General features: G+C 41.0%; 1 protein-coding gene across 2 annotated transcripts; it reads right to left on the bottom strand.

The window, feature by feature from the left end:
• Window positions 1-5334: 5334 nt before the first annotated feature.
• Window positions 5335-21791, bottom strand: LOC140453641 (splicing factor, proline- and glutamine-rich-like). Of its 2 annotated transcripts, XR_011952447.1 has the most exons (11): window positions 21031-21791; window positions 19772-20073; window positions 19433-19528; window positions 17954-18150; window positions 17415-17499; window positions 17166-17280; window positions 15748-15784; window positions 15451-15596; window positions 6624-6674; window positions 5983-6093; window positions 5335-5439 (listed from the first exon to the last, which is right to left on the bottom strand). XR_011952447.1 is itself a non-coding variant. In XM_072548507.1 (9 exons), the coding sequence occupies exons 1-9, from the start codon at window positions 21646-21648 to the stop codon at window positions 12973-12975; spliced, it is 1731 nt and encodes a 576-aa protein (XP_072404608.1). In that variant the 5' UTR covers window positions 21649-21790; the 3' UTR covers window positions 12579-12972. The 2 variants fall into 2 exon arrangements, 1 of the variants encoding a protein (XP_072404608.1); XM_072548507.1 differs by lacking the exons at window positions 5335-5439; window positions 5983-6093; window positions 6624-6674 and adding an exon at window positions 12579-13107 and having other exon boundaries at window positions 21031-21790.
• Between the last annotated feature and the right edge of the window lie 1722 nt (window positions 21792-23513).

A 23513-nucleotide genomic window follows, 5' to 3' on the forward strand; every position in this document is an offset into this window, starting at 1 on the left:
CATTTGTGTTGGATGCAACACATTAGGTATGATTAAAATGGACGAACTCAGTCAGGATTAATTCCAAGAAAATACTGTCTCTCCTTGGATATAAAGTCTGCTGTGAAGTTCAGCCTGTTTAGCGATCTGCACAGCTTATGACAATGCAAAATCTTATTTAGAGAATTTTTTTAAAAAACTGACACTGACAGTACTTCATCCAGTAACCCCACTGCAACATGATCTGTTTCCACATTAACAATTTATTCTGCCTCGTGATTAATTGCCAACAAAGGGGTCAATGACATCCACTAACTTGTTTTTTAATTTGTTCATTGGAATTTGCAGATGGGTAAATAAACGCTGGTCTAGGCTGCAATGCCAGAGGGGATGATGAACTCAGTCCAAAGATGTGCTAGATGGATTGACTATGCTAAATCACTCCAAAGTATCCAGGGAAGTGTAGGCAAAGTGGGTTATCTATGGTTAATGCAGGGCTACAGGATGGTGGGGGCATGGATCTGATTCGGATGCTCTTCCAAAAATTGGTGCAGACCTGATTTGCCAAATGGCCTCTATCACCACTCTCGGGATTCTATGATTCTTGAACATCCAGTGTTGCTAGGAAGGAAAATCCATCATTTTGACTGAGTGATGGTTAGGAACAATAAGGTAGCCTGAAGTGAGGATTGAGTATTTGACAGGGAAATTTGCAAATAGCGCTTTCCAACCATCTACTGTCCTGGTCCTTCGAGGTGGTACGGATACTGATCTGGAGGATGCTGTTGAAGTAGATGAATTAATTGCACCTTCAAGGCGATACACACTGCTGCTATTGGGCACTGTAGGAAATGAACATTGTAGACAGTAGATGGGGTGCAAAACAAGTAGGCAACTTTATCCTGGATGGTATCAAGCTTCTTAAATGCTGTTGCAGCTGCACCCACATAGACAAGTCAGGTGTATAGCAGGGAAACAGACCCAATCTAGCCCCACCTGCCAGCACCTGGCCCATATCCCTCCAAATTGTTTCTATTCATATACCCATCCAGATGCCTTTTAAATGTTGCAATTGTACTAGTCTCCACCACTTCTTCTGGCAGCTCATTCCATATACATCAGCACATACTGTGGTAAAGTTGCCCCTTAGGTCTCTTTTATATCTTTCTCCTCTCACCCTAAACCAATGCCCTCAGGTTCTAGGCTTCCCCCACACCAGGGCAAAGACTTTGTCTTATTTATCCTATCCCTGCCCCTTTTGATTTTCTAAACCTGTATACAGTCACCCTTCAGCCTCAGACTCTCCAGGGAAAACAGCTCCAGCTTGTTCAGCCTCTCCCTGTAGCTCATATCCTTCAACCCTAGCAAAATCCTTGTAAATCTTTTCTGAACCCTTTCAAGTTTCACATCTTTGATAGGAAGACGACCAGAATTGCACACACTATCCCAACAGTGGTCTAACCAATGTCCTGTACAACCACAACTTAACCCAATGCCTGTACTTAATACTGACCGATAAAGGAAAGCATGCCAAATGCCTCCATCTACCTGCAATGCCACTTTCAAGGAACTATGAACCTGCACTCTAAGGTCTTTGTTCAGCAACACTCCCTAGGACCTTAGCATTAAAGTGTATAAGTCTTGCGAAAGACTTGCTTTCCCAAAATGCAGCACCACATTTATCTAAATTGAACTCCATCTGCCACCTCTCAGGCCATTGGCCCATCTCATCAAGATCCTGTTGTAATTGGAGATAACCTACTTTGCTGTTCACTACTCCAATTTTGGTGTCATCTGTAAACTTGTCAACTATACCTCTTATGCTCACATCCAAATCATCTATGTAAATGATGAAAAAGAGAGGACCCAACACCAATCCTTGTGGCACTCCACTGGTCACAGGCCTCCAGTCTGGAAAAACAACCCTCCAGCACTACAGTCTATGTTTGAGCCAGTTCTATATCCAAATGTTCTCCCTGTATTCCTTGAGATCTAACCTTACTAATCAGTCTCCCAGGGAGAAACTTGTCAAATGCCTTACTGAAGTTCATCTCGATCACATCTACCACTCTGCCCCCAATCAAGTTTGAGATGGGATTTCCCATGCACAATGTTGACTCCCCCTAATCAGTCCTGCCTTTCCAAATACATGTACATCCTGTCCCTCAGGATTCCCTTCAACTTGCCCACCACTGAAGTCAGGCTCACTGATCTAGTTTCCCGGCTGGTCCTCACCACCTTTCTTAAAATAGTGGCACGTTAATCAACCCCCATTTTACAAGATGACACCATCTATTTCCCTATATTCTGTATCTTCCACATCCTTTTCCACAGTAACTACTGATGCAAAGTACATATTTAATATCTCCCTGATCTCCTGTGGCTCCACACAAGGGCACCTTGCTGATTTTTGAAGGGCCATATTCTCTCCCCATTTACCCTTTTGTCCTTGCTGTACTTGTAAATCCCTTTGGATTCTTGACTCAGTCAAAGCTATGTCCCCTTTTTGCCCTCCCAATTTCTTAAGGATTCAGTCGATCTGTTGACACCTGACATATGCTTCCCGACTTGTGCTTTGATGATAGGACAAACAATGAGTTACTCAGGATGGAATTCCTAGCCTCTGACCTACATATGCAGTCACAGTACATAGAGTTCTTCAGCTTCTGATCAATTGTAAGCCCTAGTATGTTGTGAGGATTTAGTAATTGCAATTCTATTGAATGGCAAGGGGAAGTGGTCATTGCTTGGCATTGTTAAGGCTTGAATAAAAAAACAAAGCACCAACTTAGCATGGCGATTGTATAGGTCTTGCTGCACATTATCGTTGACTTCCCTATCAGTTGTAAGCAGTACTAAATGCTAAACACAACTGAGTAAACTTAGTGGTCTCTGGGAAAGATCTGTAAGAAACCTATAGATTTTCCACCTGTAGAATGATAGGTAAACTTCATATACACAGACAACAGATAAAGGTGGCAGAAAGCCATCTTTTACAAACTGTTTAGTCCTCCTAGGAACATAAGCAAATATTTTCAACTCAAAAGGACAGCTCGTGCACCAAAGTTTGGGCATACTAGAGTGGGTTCAAGCATATACTATTAAAGTCTGTCAATGACGACAGTTGGGATAAGGGGTCATTATCAGAAATGGCAACCTGTATTCTGTGAAATGCTCCAAGGATCAGTGCTGCATAATTTGTGACTATTACTAACAGGTGCCAAATGAATGCACTATTGCCAAATTTGCAGCTAACAAAAATAGATGGGGATGCAAGTGCAAGAATAACAGCCAAGAGGTAAAGGCTGGTTAAGTGTTGACAAAAACTCAGTAAATAGCATGTGGAAAAACAAGTTTATGTAGATTGACAAAGAGCAAAATATAATTTAAAACAGGAAATTCTGCAGAAAAGAGAAAAAAAAGGACTTGGAGGTTTATGTATGAGTAACATCCTAGTTTCTAGGTTAATAATGAAAGCAAGATGGAAATAAAGGCCAACAAATATTGAAATATTAAAGGACAGCTTGCTAAAACAAGACAAGGAACTTCTCAGACCACAACTGAAATACTATGAAGTTTTTCCCCACAACCTAAGGTATCTGTAGACAGTCCAGGAGGTTCATTACATTGATCCTGGATCATGAAATTTTGAGGGTGATCTTGCATTTATTGCTGTTTAGAATAAGAGACCTTATTAAAACAGGCTCCTTAGGATGAGAACCAACTCAATGGATTAAACAGCCAAAGTCTGCTCCAATACATTATGGCCTTTTCAAGCAATGTGTATATGGGGAGAGCAGCTTCATAAAGAGCAAACGTAAGGAAAATAGCCCCTTCAATCTATTTCAGAAAAAGTGTAAATTGGCATTGTTAATTCAGCATAAATGTAATGTCAAGAAATATGCCTTCAAAATAAACCAGATTGGTTACCAGATGATATGCTGCAGATGCAGTATGCGGGAGCTATGCATAGTGATCACACTTGCACCAAGTGTTAGTTGCTTGAGGAATTTAGCTCTTAGCTGGGGTGGATAACATGATAAATCAGGGAGGGTTACCTTGACACGAAGAATGCAGTCACACCATTTACATTATCTATATAAAGTTTGCCTGTGGTTGCGATAACAAATTCAGCTGAAATAGGTACAGGGATCTAGAATTCAAGCCAGTAACCTTGCTCAAGTATGATTTACTGAGGTAGCAGTTTGATCATCGCATGTTCACGGATTACAATTCCTCATTGATCATGCACTAAATGCGATCTTCAGTATTAAAACTGAAAAAAATCATCAGTAAGAGATTACTGTTGTTGGCTCTGCAATTAAATGGGGGACAAGGTCATAAGTCCCTAACGCAGTTATCATCCAATGGGTTTATTTGAAAACACTCACTTTCAGGGCACTGCTCCAAGTGTTAGTAAAGGAGCAGCACACAAAGCTCGCATTCTCAAGTATACCTGTTGGACTGTAACCTGGTATGAGATTTTTGACCTTGTCAAACCCAGTCCAACACTGGTACCTCCAAATCAAAATAGAGAAAGCAGATATTTAAAATACCACAAACAGATGTAGAAAGTCAAAGCTAACAGAACACTGACATTTACATCCAGTGGACTGGAGTACAGGATGCACAAGTTATGCTGCAGCTGTATACAAAGCCTAGGTTTGACCCCACTTGGTATCGACAGCATATCTGGTCAGCACACCTCAAAGAAAAATTGACCTTGGTGGGAGCACAACACATGATTAAACAGTGATGATATAAAGACTTCAGCAGTTAAATTTGAGCAATATAAATTAAACCTATTTTCTCTTCTAGAGAAGTGATCTGATCAAAGTCATCAAGACATTAACAGGAAAGGGTAAAACATTTCCACTGGAGTTATTAGAACCAGGGCAGACTGTCTAAGAATTAGGACTCAGCCACTCAAATGTTAGGAAGCACTTCTACACAACGGGTGAGGGGGGTTGGAACTCTTCCAAACAAGATTGTTGATACATGATCATTGAAAAATTAATTTTTCGTTCAAAGATATTAAAGGATTGGCTACAAGTTTGCTCACTGAGCCCAGCAAGCAAACTTACATCCAGAACCTCCTCAGCTACAAACCTGAAAATTCATCAATATTAAGGCATGTGGAATTAGGCCACATCAGCCATGACATCAATAAATGGTGCATGCAGCTCAAGGGGCTGAATGACTGACTGCATGTTCCTAAGCTGTGGTAGCACACATTGATATTCAAGCTTTGCTGGAATAATCTTCCAGAGATAACCAAATCCTTAGTATCATGGGTGATCCAAGAAAGATTGAAGCAATTGTTTAATAGCTCAGTAAGTGCAAATAAGAGCAAAGTTGGGTCAAAATGAATTTTATTTTAAAGAATCAATCAAATCAATTACATCGATGTTGCATCCAAGGTTGACAAATATTCATGGTTCTCCTCCTTCAAAGACGATCCTAATGAGAGAATGAAAAACATCAGGTCTGAGGATTTATTTTAAACAGTCCACCACAGACATTTGCCTGCCACAGTAGATTCATCTTTGCAATGCAGCAGATAGTCATTGACTTTAAAAAAGTCAACCTTTTGCTATGAAAAGATCAACGATCTGGCTAGATTATAGAATGACTTGCTTTGACCTTGGTAGCAAACATGGTAGATGAGTACTAAAAGGCATTCAGCTCTCCATGATTTCTGCATGCTGCTGAATGTTTTGTAATAAAACAATTTTAGAATTTTAAACAATTTTAGAAATTAATTGCTGATATGGAGATAATATTTAAGAAGCCGTAAAGAGTAAACAAACAAATCAGAACTTGTTATAACATACTGTATCAAGTGAGCCATTCATACAAGTGGTGCCTAGATTCCACCCAAGACCCCAATTTAGTTTTGGCTAGGTAGCTAATCTATCCAAACACTGGTATAGTCAAACCTGCATGATGCACTTACAAATGCAAGATTGGAACAAAACTCCAACTTAAAGTCAGGAAACCTACCTTTTCAGAAATACTATCCATTCATGTCCTTCAGCTTTCGCTCTGTGCACCCCACTCATTTCTGGTGACTGACCAGATGTGAAATATTCTGGTTATATCATTTCACAGAAGCTGCAAGTGAGGAACAAGAATCATTTTAGGAAGCATCCTCTTATTCCCACCTGAAAAGGCTCCATATATTGATTATTCACAAGGCTGGGAATCATTTATCGTTTGACACCTAGTTTAACAAACTCAGCTACAGTGAATAGAAATGATACTGTCAGGAACCTTTAACAGGGAAAAAAGGTCCAATGATCCCTATTTGAGGACGATCAGCTGTAATCACGTGCAGGTACCATATGAGAAACACCTCAAATTGCTGACGTTACTCTGAATCTCACTTAAGGAAAACAGAGCATTCTATGAAATGGAAGACAATTCCTTTATGCCTGCATGCATCTGATTTGACTAAACACATCCTTCTAGGAGTGGAGATTGTGCCAGTGGAATCACCAGTGTCAAAGCCATAACTCAAAAATACTTGAGTATCTACAGCAATACAAAAGCACTTAAACTACACGACAACTTAGTCAAGCAATATGATTTACCACTGTTTCAGATGGATACTCTGGCACAGAACTGATCAAATAGCTACTTACTTGCATCTTTCCTGCATCAGAGTTTCAACATGCATCAAGCCCTTTCCATGCCTAAAGAAAATACATCAAGTTAGTAAACACTTATCACTTCCATACACAGCAATTCAGAACTCAGTTCTACAATAACCCAGAAGGTCAAGTTACTTCAAAATATATGTCATGCAAATCTATCCCAGATGTAGACCCGGAATAGAAAGGCTGACTGAAGCCCTAACAGCCTGTGAGGTGCTATTTTATGGGGCCAGAATAAAAGAGTTGAAGGCAGGAGTTAAGGGTATATACAATTCATCCGAACTGAAACATTTCAGTGGTTAGCCAGAAAAGTACAGCATATTTTTACTGACTAGTCTGACAACCCTACAGAGAGGATGCAATATATGTGCTTTAGGCCCAACTTTTCCTAGGCTAGTACAGCAGTGAAAAATTCTCAGCACAGAGGATTAAACATTCAGTTAATTCTAAAGCTTTGGACAGGCCAATTAAGAGTTGACCAAGTTGGCACAAAAATGCCCAGAAGTGATTGCATAGAAGGGAAACTGCACCCACATCTTGGAACACAATATTGTAGCCTATTTTGCAACACTGGAAGAACATGTACCACATATCCCTATTATGTTCTGGCATCACTTTTCTGAACAGAGACATTCTAGTCAAAAATTGAGGCCAATTGCACTGGGAAAGCTCAGTCACATTCAACAAAATTTAGATGGAATACAGTGTAGACACTTGGCTACTAAGTTTTAATACCACTTGCAAGTCCAGTGCAACAAGATGAAACATCACTTCTGCTCCAGGGACAAGTCACTGATACTTACACAAGAAAAGACATTTAATTGCTCGCTCTATAGATTTGCTAAAATTTGACCTAACAGGCCAGTTTTGTCTCCCATAAATGGAATACACAGTAAAATATTACAGGGTCAAGACCTGGAGCAAGACCAATCTTGCGGTCAGACCTGTGGAACAAGCTGCAGATTTTAAAGACAGTGCCAAAATCCCAGCATTGCAGTAAGACATAGAACTCAAGTGGCACAGGACTGGAAAACAGATTAGCCCTGGACCATGTTTTGCCACATCTGTACCACTCCAGGACTAAAAAATTCACAGCATGTCATTCCATCCAAAGCAGATCAACAACTAAGCAATCAAAAGCAAGACCAATATTCTGGATTTTAATAACCATCTCTAGGCAATTTCAGGGATAACTGGCACAAAATTCTTAATCAGCTTGTTCAGTCATGTCATGACACCTTTGGAGCTGGTGGGACTTCAACTCAGACCTCAAATTTACACGACGAATGCCTTCATCACGCTTTACACCGATACTGATGGTGAATCATTGTACCTGTTAATATACAGGTCAACTTTATGCTCTGATAGAAATCATCAAGCCTTTGATTAAAATCAAATACAAACTAATTTAGCAAATGAAGCCCAAAACAATACAATTAGGCTATGGCCTAATTCTATTGCACATATACAAAGTGAAATTTTAAATCATGAGATGCATGAACAGGCAAATGGACAGCAGAAAGCCTAAGGACTTGGTTTCTACTGAGGATTCCATTGTATTTGTTCTTATTATTAGAATCCTAGAAACACTTGAAACCTAAGCAGTGAAAGTGCATCACATTTACAGTATTTCAATTTTCACTACATGTTAAATCTGCCATACTGCTCTAAGGTAAATATCTTACACGTCGGTATACAAGGTCTGATCTTAGGGATTTCAGGTCAGATGAGAACGGCCAAGATTAATGGCAGTTACAGTCATTGCAAGCTGGCTTGGTTAAAAAAACTAAGTAATTCCTCTGGTCTCCAAAACTACACCAAAATTACAAGAGTAACATCAAATACAGTAAGTCACTATGTAATAGTTATGCATTTGAGGGGTAGGATGCCTGATGGAGGTTCAAGAGGAAGTGAAAGTTTTTCTCATGTCCAGCACAATTCCCCCAAACTCAAGCAGGCATGCCAAGTTACCATTTTGTTGACAGAATGCAGGCATCTGCCCAAATAGTCAATGCCTTTTAGTTTGGCAAGTATAATCTATGGTGCTAAATGGCCTATAGTACATTTATTCATTATATACAAGTAAATCACATTGCTGCTTTGTAGAAGTTCTGGCAAAGCTTGAAAGTACAGAGTACATAAAAAGACAAGGTAAAACTAAACCACAACCTTCCTATTCACAGTCTAAGTCACAGCTTTGTTGAGCTCAAAAAAGTACAGTCAGAAAGCGCAACTACCCACTGTTGATAATTCAAGGTGCCAGTGAAATGTCAATGTTGTGAATGCAGTACTCAAACTGCATACTAGCTGTACATCATTTGGGCCATTATATTCTGATACCAATCAGTATTCACCAGTAACAGCCCAACTATAAAGTGGTACACTGTATTTCCACAGTCAGAAAGGTGATGCCTGAACCATTATACTCATTGTTTAAGAAATTACGAAAGACATGTTAACAAGTTATTTGTACATACCTGTATGCAGTCTTTAGTGTACCGCAGAACAAGCAGGAATACTATTCTCCAGGTCTTACTGCCCAATCCCATTTGCAGTACTACAGATCCTCAATGCAATGTATTGCAGACAAGCTGACTGTATTTATTCACTGTAGAGCGGCATTACTTGCAAGGATGCAGCACAATTGGCTGCCAGCAGCCGCTTGCTGGCTTGTAACTCAGATGCGTTGCCATGTAACCTGAGAATCTGAAACTGTTATAACTGCCACTGAAGAATACTGGGGAAGACAAGTTATTTCAAGTTGTGCCCAAACTTAGTGGGCATTGCAAATTCAGCACCTAAATGCCTAAACAACAACAGCTAAATCTTTGTATTCAGCCAATACCATAAATCAAATTCAAAAATGTGAAATGTTTTAAAAGGAGGGGCGCAAGTCGATAGATGGTGACATTGATGAAATCATACTGCAGGCATCTCATGCAGTATTTTGATTTAAGTTGAAATTCAGTATTATATAGAAGGGGCATTTCATAAAAATAGCCCAAGTACTGCTTGCACAGCCTAGATTACTGTTAAAACAGTGGAAACAATGGACTAATTTAGTAAAAATTCAGGTCTCTACCTGCAAGTACCATCACAAAACTAGTTTTTCAAATTTAAGGTGAACCCTTCGGCTTTCACTCAGCTGAATAAGCCAAACCAACTTGATTTATCATGGAATCCATGTTCAAATACAGGAACTCTGCCAAGGAATGGCAATGAAAATTACTGAAAGTTTGCAAAGAATATCCAACAGGAAATCAGAGCAGCTGCTCATTCAAACCCCCAACAGCTCATATTGAATAATTTAAGTTGCACACATTTTGCTAGAAGTAAATTTGATGGACCAATACCAGATTCTGTACTGAAACATTTAAACAAAAAGGATTTATGGAATGTCAGATAAAAATTAAGCCTTGCTCCAATTAAGAAACTGCACTCAAAGAAACTTAAAAACCACCATCCCAGAATTTAGAACATCTGATCTCGGACTACAATACTTGCTCAGTATATTAATTCTTAAAAGATTGAAATTAGTGGAAAACAGCATCCAAAGGCACGATTTGTTTCTACGTCCAAACCCCCATCCCCACACACAAATAAGTTTTAACACTTACCATTATCACAATCCTAAAGCAGCAATTATTTGTTGGCATTGCATGCTACTGCTTGGTTTCCAGTTACCCATTGAAGCTGTTCAGCTTCGCTAGGCAGAGGGTACAGAAGTCACGTTCTGGTAGTCCGGGTATCCTGATGCAAATTCATTCCTACTGAGTACATCTGCAGCTCATATCTTGCTACTTGTTTCCAATTGTGACTTTCCAAATCAGCATCCCCATTCACAAACGCAGAATGGCAAAATTTTCCAAAACCCAAGGTTAACTTCCACAAGTTATTGGTTGGGGAGGCCCCCCAAGTTGGGTCAGAAGGTTTAAACGAAAGCATTGTGGACCATTAACTCCAAGTCTTTAAGTGATCATTGCACTGAATATGAAGTTCATTTAAAAGTTAAAACTGTTTCCTGTTCCAGTTTTCCAGCAAACCTGCCCAATAGAACTGAAAGACCCTATACAGCCAAGTTACTTAAAAGAACTCCCAACTCCAGCTCAGATCCCACAAGTGACATGTTAATGTAATAAAACCGTGCACTGAACAGTAGTAGAAGATTCATGATTAAGTATTTGTCCTCCCGAGTGCGTAGCTTTTGCACACCTTACTATATTGTATAGCCCAAAGACATCACTCTCATTAGGACTACTCAATTTGCTGAGTTGCTATTTGTAACTGGGATATTGCCATTGCAGATTTCTTGCTGTTAATCTGACAAGATTATTGGTGTACAAACCTAGCATTTAAACAGTCATTTGGATGCAAGTGACTAGCTTTACTGGTTAATAGCTGCCATATTCAACTACACAGTGGCACTTCAAGCCGGATGAGTAATGCAGTTTTTAATAAACCACATAGGAATTCAATACACTAAACAATAGAGTGTAAGGGTTGTTACAAAATAAGGCTTTAATAGGCTTGTACTTATGGCAACAGGTGAAGGTCCAAATTCTGCCACTCTGCCCACCAACATCAAACTTCAGTAATTTAAAATGGATCGAATAATGAAGCAGAACATGCTATTTTTGGGATTCCATGCATTCTGTAAAGATATTGTAGCAATTAAATTGAATCAAGATAAGCAGTCATTTTTGAAACTTCTGTACAATACAGAGTGAGGATTACACACATCACCTGAGAGGCCTGACTGACACTTGAACACTAATCAGATGTGCCACTGCCATGAAGACAAATCCAAGTAAGCTGTTAAACTTACTCTATTCACAAAACCCAAAATGGACAACTCCACCCTCTTCCAAACACAAAGTTGGGAACAAATACCTTATTGTCCATCCTAAGTCTAAAGACAAAAACTGTTGTACATCCTTGGACTATGGATCAAGTGAAACAATGATTAATGTCAGGCTGTGCCAACGAAAGCAGTCAACAGTACGGCACTGCAATGGTCGATCCATAGATGGTAAAGTCAAGGGAAAACTAAGCCAAAGCTGATCTAGTAACCCTTAATTATGTAAAAAATATTGTGCAGGAAAAAAAAAAAATCAGGCTTGGCTCCAAATTAAAGAGTTTCACCACAATCTAAGTTCATATGAGTCACTTGGAATTGTTGCCCAGGACACAGTTGATAATCAAAAGCTTCTCAGCACGAAAGACCTCCTGAAGAGAGAGTTGCAGTAAGTTGTGAACAGAGGAGGAAGAAAATTTTGAAATACAGGTGTGCTTTGCATAATCAGTCAAAACACAATTAACATGTTTTGTAGGACTAGCGACAATAACCTTCCTTGTCCCAATATCTATTTCAGAACATGCAAACCAAGACAGAATCTCCAATACGCGAGTAGCATTGTCAATAGACTTCATCCCACCCCAGCATAGACTGGATTTGACTGCCACAAAACACAAGCTTTAGAACAATCCAGCCTATATCTGGAACCAAAGCAACACAAAATTGAAATAAAAACAAAATCTTCCAGTTAAAACAATCAAATTAGGTGGCAATTTAAATATAAGTGGGTCCAGACATGTCAGGACTACCATTTTAAAATTTAGGAAGATCTTTGCAGACCTAGACTTCCCTTCCATTGTGTGGCATTAAGACACTGTACGAAGCTAGCCAAAGTTAAAAAAGGGTTTAAAAATCAAAGTTGAGCCTAAAATTGGTACAACTTAAAATAAAATAACCATGACTAAATGCTTTGTTTTCAGTGCACTTCGTTTCCATTGGAATCTTACCTTATTTTATTAAACAACTCCAATAAGTGATACGCAAGAGTTTTCGAACATTATTAAATGCAACACTTGGTCTCACTTAAAGCAGAAGTTGACAACTATACTGTTACTTTGCCCACGGTTAAAAAATCATTTCAAATCATGAACACTATGAATGGGTTTTAATTTAAAAAGACGCACCAAAATACAGAATGCCACCATTTCAAAACAGGCTTTTAGCCTACACAATTTAACATGCTTCTAGAACAATTCAGAACAAAAAATACATGGAGCATACTTTCTAGAGGTTTAATGGCACGTCAGCGTACACAGTCAAAAGTACTGGGAAAAGATGCCTATGTGCACTATCACTGTTGTTTGACATAATTCAACATTCACAATGTGCCAGCGTGACTTGTTACAGTTTACAAAGTTTTATCAATACACAAATCTATATAGGCATAAAATGCAACTTTGCCACCAACTAAAAAAACGCAAGAATGAAGAGTTCAAGTCTAAATGAAAGACTAATCTGGAATGCACTACCGCACTATGAATTCTAAAATCTAGGCTTCTTTCCACCTGCTTCATATTCTTCTCTCCCTCTACTAAAACTAGGCCCAGTAGGCCCCATAGGACGGGGAGGCTGAGCATTCATTGGACCTGGGGCTCCCTGTCCAAAGCGGTCATTACGCTATTGGGAGAGATTTTAAAGTTCATCATACATGGTAGCATTCAATGTCCATACAAGTTGCACGTGATAAAGTGAGTAAAATGTGTAACATTAGGTCAGGGAAGACATCCGCAGTCAATGTTCGTCGATTACAACCAGGAATAGGGCGATCCACAGGTACCAGGCACATAAAAAGAAAAAAAGAGGGCAAGTTGTTCATTAGTTTACTGACCGGTACATGGAGGAATCCAAGGTGGGTATAATCCTCCCATGACGACTTGTGATAACTTAAGAACAGTGGCTATTCTGCTTGTAGTGCAAGCAAACCACTATTACCAACACAGGAATGCATTCAAATATGCATAAGTCTGATCTGGGTCAACAGATATATTTGCATTATCATTACAATCTCCACATCATAGTTTTCTCAAAGATGCAGAGCTTTAACACTTCAAGTTAAATAGCCTCTGCCCTTAATGAAAGTCACAAGTAACCGACATATCCCAACCCACCTTTCCCCCCATTTTAAATGCAAGCTGACCATTGATCCAGTATTGTAGTACATGCTCTGCAAACTTTCAAAAAGTAATGCATCAGCTGCTGAGTAGAAGGATTTGACATTACAAAACTAAACTTTAAACAACTTCCACCATGATGGGCCAGGAGAATTTGTATATCTCCCTATATTAGGGAGTCAATCTTTGATGCTGGTTTGGAATAATAAGGAACTTAACTGTACTGATTTTTATTCCAGCAGGCAAACCAAAATTCACAGTTACAGTACAGCACAAGTATGACAACACTGGATCAGCATTACCATTCAAGTTTAACTGGGTAAAAATATATATTTTATAAAACACTCAGTGCAAAAAAAGGTAAAAGGACATCCCCTCAATTATCAATTTAAAATGCCTAATGTAATTTTACCACTTGCACAATACACCTCAAAAGCTGAGGTTGAGCAACTGGGTTTGCCATGACCAATGGCACACTGATGTGCTACGGGAGGGCACTCTATAATCCCTCCCTCAATTCACTCAAAAGCAGTTTTCATGTGGCAAGACAGCCAAACTAAGACTGGCAAACACTCAGAAGGCCAGAGGATTTTAACAAGTAGCGATGTGTTAATGTGGCAGCATTAGTACTAATCATCCCATTCACAAATCAGAACATTAAACCTAGTGACCGTTATGAATAATCTAAAGCGTTCTGTGCTCATTTCCCTCTTATGCCACCCAAAGTGTGCCACATAATCACAAACTATAAAATCAAACTGACTGCATCACTTCACTGTACTAAACCAGAAGGTCAGAATCAGGTTTTGATGCAAGGAAATGAGATGAGACAGCAAGGTGAATAGCTTAACAATTGCAGATGTAATAGGACAACTGGCTTTTTGTTTATGCTGCAATATGCAAAACTATGCGGCTGCCCACCTCAAAAGAACGAACATCTGCAATTCAGAATAGAGTTACTATCGTTACAATACTGCCTCATTTTGGAGGAAAGTTCCACTTTTGTGCAAACACCAACACATTGTTTTAGATTTAGTTTATACTAGCAGCTGCAAATGCTAGCCTTTTGGATTGAAAACTGGAATTTTACTGCAATATCCTGTAGAACAGAAATTGGTAACTTATGAATCAATGTTCTAAAGTAGAACAAACTTCTATCATGCAGACCTTTCTTCCTTATTACTCAAGTGATCAGTTTCAATCCGGATTGACATGCCAGTCAGACCAGTCATCACCAACCCATAATGGTTTGGGAAGTTTAACTTAAAATAATCACGTTTCTGATCTGCCTACCTCAAGCATACAAACTTTGCACTGAGACTGTAAAGAAAACATTTTTGATTTGCTATCCAGGTTAGGCAAGTCATTATTTCAATAGTTTTAAACATGCAGTTCTGCAAATTGTTGCAATATATGCATGTTCTTGATCATTTCACTTGTAATAACCATTGTAACTAATGTTGATACAGCTAAACTTCAGGAGTAATATAACAATTAGACCATAGCAATCAGATGGCATGACGTAAAGCATCTGATTAGTCTGTCTGCAATTGTTCTCAGATTAATATGTCACAACTAAGTGCACATTCCTGAAACTTAATCCTCAAAATTCATGCTGAAACAGCATTGCTTACAGTAGCTTATTCAAGCTGCCCTACAATTGGATATTTTGGTACTTTACTTCAGTGAGTAATTAAGCTTTCGCTAAACCAAATGGCACCCCTCACCTCCCCCATTTAGTTCTTCCAAGATCCCAAGACTATCCTTCAAACAATACACGCACATTCATTTATACTTTACAATCCAACCATACATCCAAGCATTCACTCCAAACCACAGTACACTTTACCCCTGCTATGTCGCTTGTGTTTCCACTGTTGCTCATCATCTGCCCAGTCATTGCACTTGGTCCTCCAGGGCTATTCATTGCACTGTGACCTTCATAGCCCATTGCTGCCATTGGTGGAAAGCTTTGGTTTGTAGCAGCATATTGTTCTGAAATGTAAAGCATGTATTCAAATTTTTTAATGAGTGAAAATGGAACAGGTACAAGAACAAGTTGCCCTGTTTACAATCAAAAGCCAGGTATTGGAATATTAAAACAGTACATTCAAATTTCTGATCTACAATTCAGATTGCATCTTACCTGCCATTCCTCCAGCCATGCGCAAGTCACGTTCTCTCTGGAGAGAGAAATTTCAGTAATGAACACCAAGGCAAATATTTCATTTTGAATTATAGTTCAGTTAATGAAGAGCTGACCAAGTCTTGTTCAGTTGTTATACTAGTGGCTCAAGACTCAAACCAAAGTTAACTTCAATAATTTCTTAAAAACTGACCAAATGTGGAACAAGTGAAACATTACAGATCCCATTTGAAGCTATTCTGTTGCAATGCAAGTTCATTTCTTGCAAACTGCTTGGATTGCAAAGGGAATTGATTTCATCATTCGAATCCCAAATGAAGCATTGTTTCAGAATTCAGTGGCCAAGCTATCCATTCTCATTTGATGATCAGAAATACAGAATGCAAGCAAAAGAGAATAAACCTCAAGATGACACTACTCAGTCAAGGAGGCTTGGATATATTCAAGATTCCTCACCACCACTGAACTGAACAGCAATTCGAGAAACATAACTGAAAGTTAAATTCTCAGTAAGCACATGATTGCCATCCCTAAAAAATTAAAATGGTGGCTGACTTAAAATCGATTCCAAATAGTATTTCCACAGGACTTGCAGCAAAATATCTAGTGTATAATCTGCAAATTTAGCAAGAAAGTTCAAGACGAAGACTCACTCTGATCCAGTAACTTCAACTTCTGTTACTTTTATGCCCAAAACCAGGTACTTCAAACAGCAATGCACAACACACCTCAACTATCAACGAAACTACAGAACAGATTAAGTAGTCATCTTAAGTCTCAAAGGCTGAAATCAATGGCAATTTTCATAACATCGAATCTGTCAGTTCAGTGTTTGGCCAATCACCAGCATGAGGACTCAAATCCAAACCTGAGACTACGGTTATGACCTATCAGGTAGCAGTAACCTTCAGGCCCCCCAGACAATCAAGCTATAGCAAGCACCTGATAGCACTGCAGCAGTACCCATTAGCACCATCACTAAATGCTTTCCGAATGTAGTGCAAAAAAAAAGAAATGCCTTGTGAATTCCCAGACCAGCCTACTCAATACCCAGGTATGAACTCAAAACCACATTCTGCTGGATAGGATTTTTCAATCGTAAGCCCCCAGATTCCTAAAGCTACTCAAGTTGATAGGAAACTTGCAAAAAAACATTAGAAATTTTTTGTGAATACTAAAGCATCCCTGAAAAGTTCAAATGTGGCTGCTAACAAAACGGAGGAGACATGAACTCACCAAAAACAGAAAACCCATTCAAGTCACCATACAAATCAGGTCACGCAAAGAAAAAAGGCAGTGAAGGGTGCACACAAACTTGCATTCTACTCTATGAATGGAACTAAAAGAATTTGCCTGCTCACTATTTTGACTCAGTTTTACTAATCTAAACACAGCTGTAATTTATTGATCAGGCTCACTGGATCCATGTATCCCATTCGGAAATTCTCCTCCCTTTGGCGCCTCATCATTTCCTCTTTCTCCCGCTGACGCATCAACATCTCCTCCTCTCTTCTGCGGCGCTCTTCCTCTTGCCTGGCAAATAGAGTTTAAACCAAGCCTTAATTTGATTTCAATTCAAGTCAGTCAAGCTACACTAAAACAAGCAGGATAACTGCAAAAATAAACCAAATCCATGGAAAAGCACTTGTTCAAAAGAGCATTCTTACCTCAATTCCAACTGTTTACGCTTCTGAACCTCTTGACTATGAAGCTCTTCCATGCGGCGAAGCTCTTCTTGACGACGCATAAGATCTGTATAAAAACAAAATCAGAGCTTCCTGAAGCATGCATCCAATAAGAGATACAGTTGCAACACTGAGTAATTCATGGTAAATATCCTCACTGTTGAAATTTTTAAAAATCAACTTCGGATGTTTTTATGGACTCTAAGAAGAGATGGGACCTGAGCCCAGGCCTCTTGTCCCAGAGTGATGTACACAACCATAGCACGCCAAGATCTCCTTTGTATAGTATGATGAGCTTAAGTTTTCTCCAACTGCTTTCTCCTCTTCCTCGCAACCTGAAGCAAGGTGCACGATCAAAAGGCAGAGGAAAGCTGAAAATTGCACTAAGTATGGCTGCAAGCCACTTTCACACAACTTTTCTGTTAGTATGAATTTATGTTCCTCAGCGCACAGTCAGAAGTGAGAAGTGTGAGCTGTACATTGTTTAAAGTATAAAGTTCATTCATTTATTTCAAGCTTACCCTGTCTCAGTAACATTGCTTGATGCTCATGGTATGCATCTTCCATTTCATTTTCCAGCTTATCTCTGGCCTCTCTCATATTTTTCTCCACTTGCTCTCTTTGCTGTTTTTCCATTTCATCAAGAGACTTCCATCGTTGGGAATATTCAAACTCAAATGTTCCATGCTGGGCAAAGCGAGGAGGATGCTCCCGTTCCCTAAAAAACCAAAAGGCTCCTATTTGGCAGATACCATTTAAATCTATTGAAATGATCTGGAACTTACTGTATTGCAACAAATGACATCCACTACAAAATGAAACTTAAGTAAAACTGAGATTGAGGCAAATAGGGCAACATGGTTACTCAGTAGCTAGCACTGCTGTCTCAGCACCAGGGACCTGGATTTGATTGCATCCTTGATCGTCTGGTCAGGTCACATTTGGAGTATTGTGCAGAGTTTTGGGTCCCATATCTCAGAAGGATGTACTGGCCCTGGAGCGTGTTCACAGGAGATTCATGAGAACAGTCCTAGGAATAAATAGTTTAACACGAGGCACATTTCAGGACTCTGGGTCTCTACTCACGTTAAAAGGAGGGGGGGGGGGGCCCAATTGAAACTGAAGAGTAAAACAGAAGACCTTTCAGAATGGAGACAAGGAGAAACTTCTTCAGACAAAGTGTGGTGAATCTATGGAATTCCTTGGCACAGGGGCTGCGGAGGCCAGGTCATTGAGCATGAGATTAGATTCCCTACCATATGGAAACAGGCCCTTCAGCCCAACCAGTCCACACCAACCCTCTGAAGAGTAACCCACCCAGACCCACTTCCCTCTGACTAATGCAACTAGCACTAAGGGCAATTTAGCATGGCCAACTTACCTGACCTGCACATCTTTGGACTGTGGGAGGAAACCGAAGGACATCCACACAGACAGAGAGAACGTGCAAACTCCACAGATAGCCACCAGAGGCTGGAATCGAACGTGGGACCCTGGTGCTGAAAGGCTACAGTACTAACTACTGAGCAACCATGCCGCCCCAAATATTTAAGACGGAAACAGATTGGTTCGTGATTGTGAAGAGCATCAAGGGTTACAGGGAGAAAGCAAGAGAAAGGGGTTGAGAAACTGATCAGCCATGATTGAATGGTGGAACAGCCTCAATGGGCTGATTTCTACTCATGCCTTATGACTGTTGCTGGAGTTTGCACATCCAAAGATGTGCAGTTTAGGTGGATTGGCCATGGCAAATTGCCCAGTGTCCAGGGATGCGTTAGTTATGGGAAATGTAGAGTTATGGAGAAGGTCTTGAGCGGGCTGCTCGGAGGGTTGGGTGCGAACTGTGCAGGCCAAAGGGCCTGTCTCCACAGAAGGGATTTTATTCTCCAGTTCTAACTGGACAACTATGATCAACTTCCACTCCAGATCAGCTTTAAAATGTAGAAAATCAATCATTTGAAAACCATCAGACGCTGAAAACCACAAATTATAAAACTCACTTCTGATACATGGGATTTCTCTGGGCAAGCTTCTCTGGAAGACCATCCTCATCATCATACTGTTCCATTGGTTCCACAATCACAGGCCGTGGAGAGCTACAAATTAGGTTTTGAAGAAAAATGGACAAATTTGCACTTACAACGCATATTTAGAGCCTCATTCGCAACTGGCAGAAAATAATGCATTATAGTTTAAAAATTGAAAAAAATTAAAACTCCACAGATTTCAAAGTCAACATGTCTCCTGCAAATCACACGGCTAATTTGCTTCAGGATAATGCATTTTAAAAGGGGAACAATGAATCACTGACACAAGCCAACAAAAAAAACATTACTTACGCAGTTAGGAGGAATACTCCTTCATTGCAACGCTCAAGGGCCTTTCTCGCAGCTGGCTTTGTTGCAAATTCAACTATGCCTTTGCCTGTTGATCTCCCACGATCATCCACTATTACAATGGCCCTTTCCACCTGACCAAATTGGGAGAATGCTTCCTCAAGTAGTTCATTTGACACATAAGGAGAAAGATTACGGACAGTCAGAGCTGCAGAGTGTGTGGCAAAACGAATGCGAAGAGGTCGACCCCTCATGGGTGTATCATCAAGTTCAGCTTTGGCTATTTCAGCCAAAGTTCGACTTTCCTTTGAAAGACAAAATTGATATACAAACTAAACATTCAGTCCATAGGTTTTTCATAAATAGAACTCAGTGTAACGAACATCCTAAATTTAATGTTTTGCCACACTGACATTTCTTCAGTTTTAGACAAGGTTTCAATTCTAAAACAGCAGGCAGAGCGTGTGTTGAGAACCAAAAAAAAAGTGGCATGAGTCAGGCAAATACTTCGCCATACAGCCACAACTCAACGTTTTGCGAAGAACAGGATTGGAAAATTCTACGTGAACTCAGGAGTTTAAACAAAAACAAACTGCTCGAAAATCTCAGGTACTCTGGCAATGACCAAGAAATTTAGATTTGTATGCTTTGGTCCGGTGTGCCAAAGGCTCACTAACTGATTCCTCGTCACAAAAATTGCCAGACTCGGCGATTTTCCGATTATTTGCCTTTGTTCCAGATTCCCGGCACCCTTTCCAGACGTTGAGGCAGCGTGGTTAGGGACAGCCAAGAACTTGGATAAACTGCGAATCTATCCATCCAGAAAAGAGGCGGGCGGGACAAAGAGCAAGACGGGAGCCCTGGAGGGGAGGATAACGGAGAGATGGAACGACAGCACGGGCCTGGAACGAGGTTTTCAAACAAAACAAAGGGAACGGAGACGGGGTAGCGAAGGGAACACACAGGGAAGGCGCGCCGCCCACTGTCAATACAAAATGGAGAGAGAGAGAGAGACAGACAGATGCCGACATGGAGGCGAGGAACAGGAAAAAACAAAATGGCAGACGCAGACTCGCGCCCATCTCTTGGCGCGTGCGCGCCTCGGGCAGACGGTTGGGGCCATCGGCGCGTTCGCGGCGGGAGGCTGGCGCGCTCACCTCGGGGCTTGGGGGGGGGGGGGGGTGAGGAGTTTACTGTCCGTGGACGCTAGAGGGGCAAACCAACCCCCCCCCCCCCCTTTTCCCCGCGCCCCACACACTCACCAGGCGGATGAAGCCGAATCCTTTGCCTTTGTTGATGAAAACCTCGCCGGGCTCGCCGTACTTGTCGAAGAGCCGCTTGAAGTCGTCCTCGGTGATGTCGGCCGGCAGGTTGCCGACGAACAGGCGGCACCGCTGCGTGTAGGTCTTCTCGCCGGGCTTGCGCAGCAGCGAGAGCTGGGCCCGCAGCACCGCCTGCTCGTTCTCCGCCTCCTTGACCTCGCGCGCCTGCCGGCTCTCCGAGGCGCCCGAGCCCGCCGAGCCGCCGCCCTGCGACGACGCCTGCTGCTGCTTGCCCCCCTCACCGCCGGCGCCGCCGCCGCCGCGCCCGGCCGAGCCGCCCTGAGAGGCCGCCGCCTCGCCATTCTTCTTGTCGGTCTCGCCGGATTTCTGCGAGCCCGGCGCCATGGATTTCTGAGGTGGGGTCTGCTGCGAGGCCGCGACCTGGTTGGAGGCAGAGGCCGCCGGCTGCTGCTTGAGGGCGTCGGCCGGGGCTCCCGCTCCGTTCGGGCGGTTAGGAGCGTTGTTGCGGTTACTACCGCCGCCGCCTCCCCGGAATGGAGGGCTCATACCACCCCGCCTCTGAAATCCTGTGCGGTTCCTGAAGCGATCCCGAGACATTTTGTTTCTTGGGAATGTATTTGCGGGCGGTTCAGGTTTTATTTGTCCTTCCTTTTTGTTTCGATCGCTCGTTTGTCCCGATCAAACCGACTGCAAAGGTCAACGTGGAAGAACGACACAAAATGGCGCCGGGTAGCGGCTGGGGCGGGCACTGCTTGTTTATATACCGCCCGCGAGCCTCGCCTCTGCTCACAGACGATTGGCCAACTCTGGGTGTCACATGACAGCCATCGGTCATCGATTGGCTTCAACAGCTATCAATCGCCACAAGTGCTCCATTATTGGACGATAGGCAGCCAATCAGATCTAGGCCTTCTACAGACAAAGGATTGCCTCTTGTGGAACAGGGGGAAAGTCTTGATAACAGATTTGTTTCTTTGAGATGTGGATGGTCTTGGCCTTTCCTCCTTGAATAGAACGTTATTTGGATATCTTCGCTCTTTCTTTATTCTCTTTTGCTGTAGCACCCAGTTTGATTTTGAAGGCCTTTTCATTTCCTTCCTTGCAAGTTATTCATCTTATTTTTTTTTAAATAAATAAAAATCGAATGTGGATGCTGTAAATCAGAAACAAAAACAGAAATTGCTCGAAAAGCTCCCCAGGTCTGGCAGCATCTGTGCAGAGAAATCAGAGTTAACGTTTTGGGTCCGGCGACCCATCCTCAGGATAATTGTTTGAATAACTCCTCACCAATAGTTCTACCATTTCTCAAAGAAAAGTCACGTTTTTAACACATATTAATGCACCTGTGTGTAGCCTGTGAGGAGAAAGCAGCTCTTGAATTCAGTGAGAACACCATCACTGCAACTTCCCCCTGTGTGCCACACGTCCATTCTGAGTTAGATATACTTCACTGTCACTGGGTCAAAATCCTGGAACACTCTTAAAAGTCCTGTAGGTGGATTAATGTTATAGAGAAGGCAGCTCACCACCATCAACCTTCTCAAGGGCAATGAGGGATGGACAATAAGTGCTGGCCTGGCCAACAAAGTCTACATCCCCTCGCTGAATAAAAATAATTCCATACACGGTCTTTTACTGACTCTATGAAGGTAAAGTCACCAAAGTCCTGTTGGCCTATAGAGCTGCTCTCATTAGAGAAAGAGACATGCACCACACCTCACACAAGGGGAGAGGTTGAGAAGGAGAGTCATTTAATATAACCATATGCACTTTCAGCTAATTTGAATTTATATTACCTGACCTTACTCTTCTGGTTTATATTTTGACAATTTGGAACTCTTGAGAAATATTCATTTCAAAATATTTTCAATACTTCATTGACTTCCTTCCCTTTTGGTCTTCTTTCCAATTAGAACAGCTTAACTTTAGGTAATTTTTCTTTATAGTTGGTCTGCTTTACCCATGGGACCAGCATTGTTGCGCCTTTGTAATGCATTTTTGTTATGTTGCAAGTACTGAAGCTGAATATATTATTCTAAGTGCAATCTCACAACTTCAGACTTAAAACATGAGAGTAAGTTCTGTAGTCTGGTTGTGGATCACAGTGTTCTTAGAACCTCGCAACACTGGAATAGGCCATTTAGTGCATTGTGTCTTTGCAGGTTGTTTGAAAGAAGGATTTAATTCGTCCAATTTCCTTACTTTTTCCCAATGCCCTTGCATTATCATGTTTTCTTTTGAAACTTTCCATTAAGTCTTCTTCCACTACCCTTTCAAGGCAATGTGTTCCATTTGTAGAACTGTAACTTGAGATGTTAAAAAAATACTCTGCAATTGTGCTGTAGCTCTTTTACCACTAACTAAAAAATCTGCATTCACAGGCTACTGATTCTTTGATCTGTGGTAACAGTTTCTCCTTACTTATGCTGTTAAAATGTATCTGAATTTTTATCTCATCAATT

This window comes from Chiloscyllium punctatum, chromosome 27 (assembly GCF_047496795.1).
Source record: "Chiloscyllium punctatum isolate Juve2018m chromosome 27, sChiPun1.3, whole genome shotgun sequence".
Taxonomy (NCBI): Eukaryota; Metazoa; Chordata; class Chondrichthyes; order Orectolobiformes; family Hemiscylliidae; genus Chiloscyllium; species Chiloscyllium punctatum.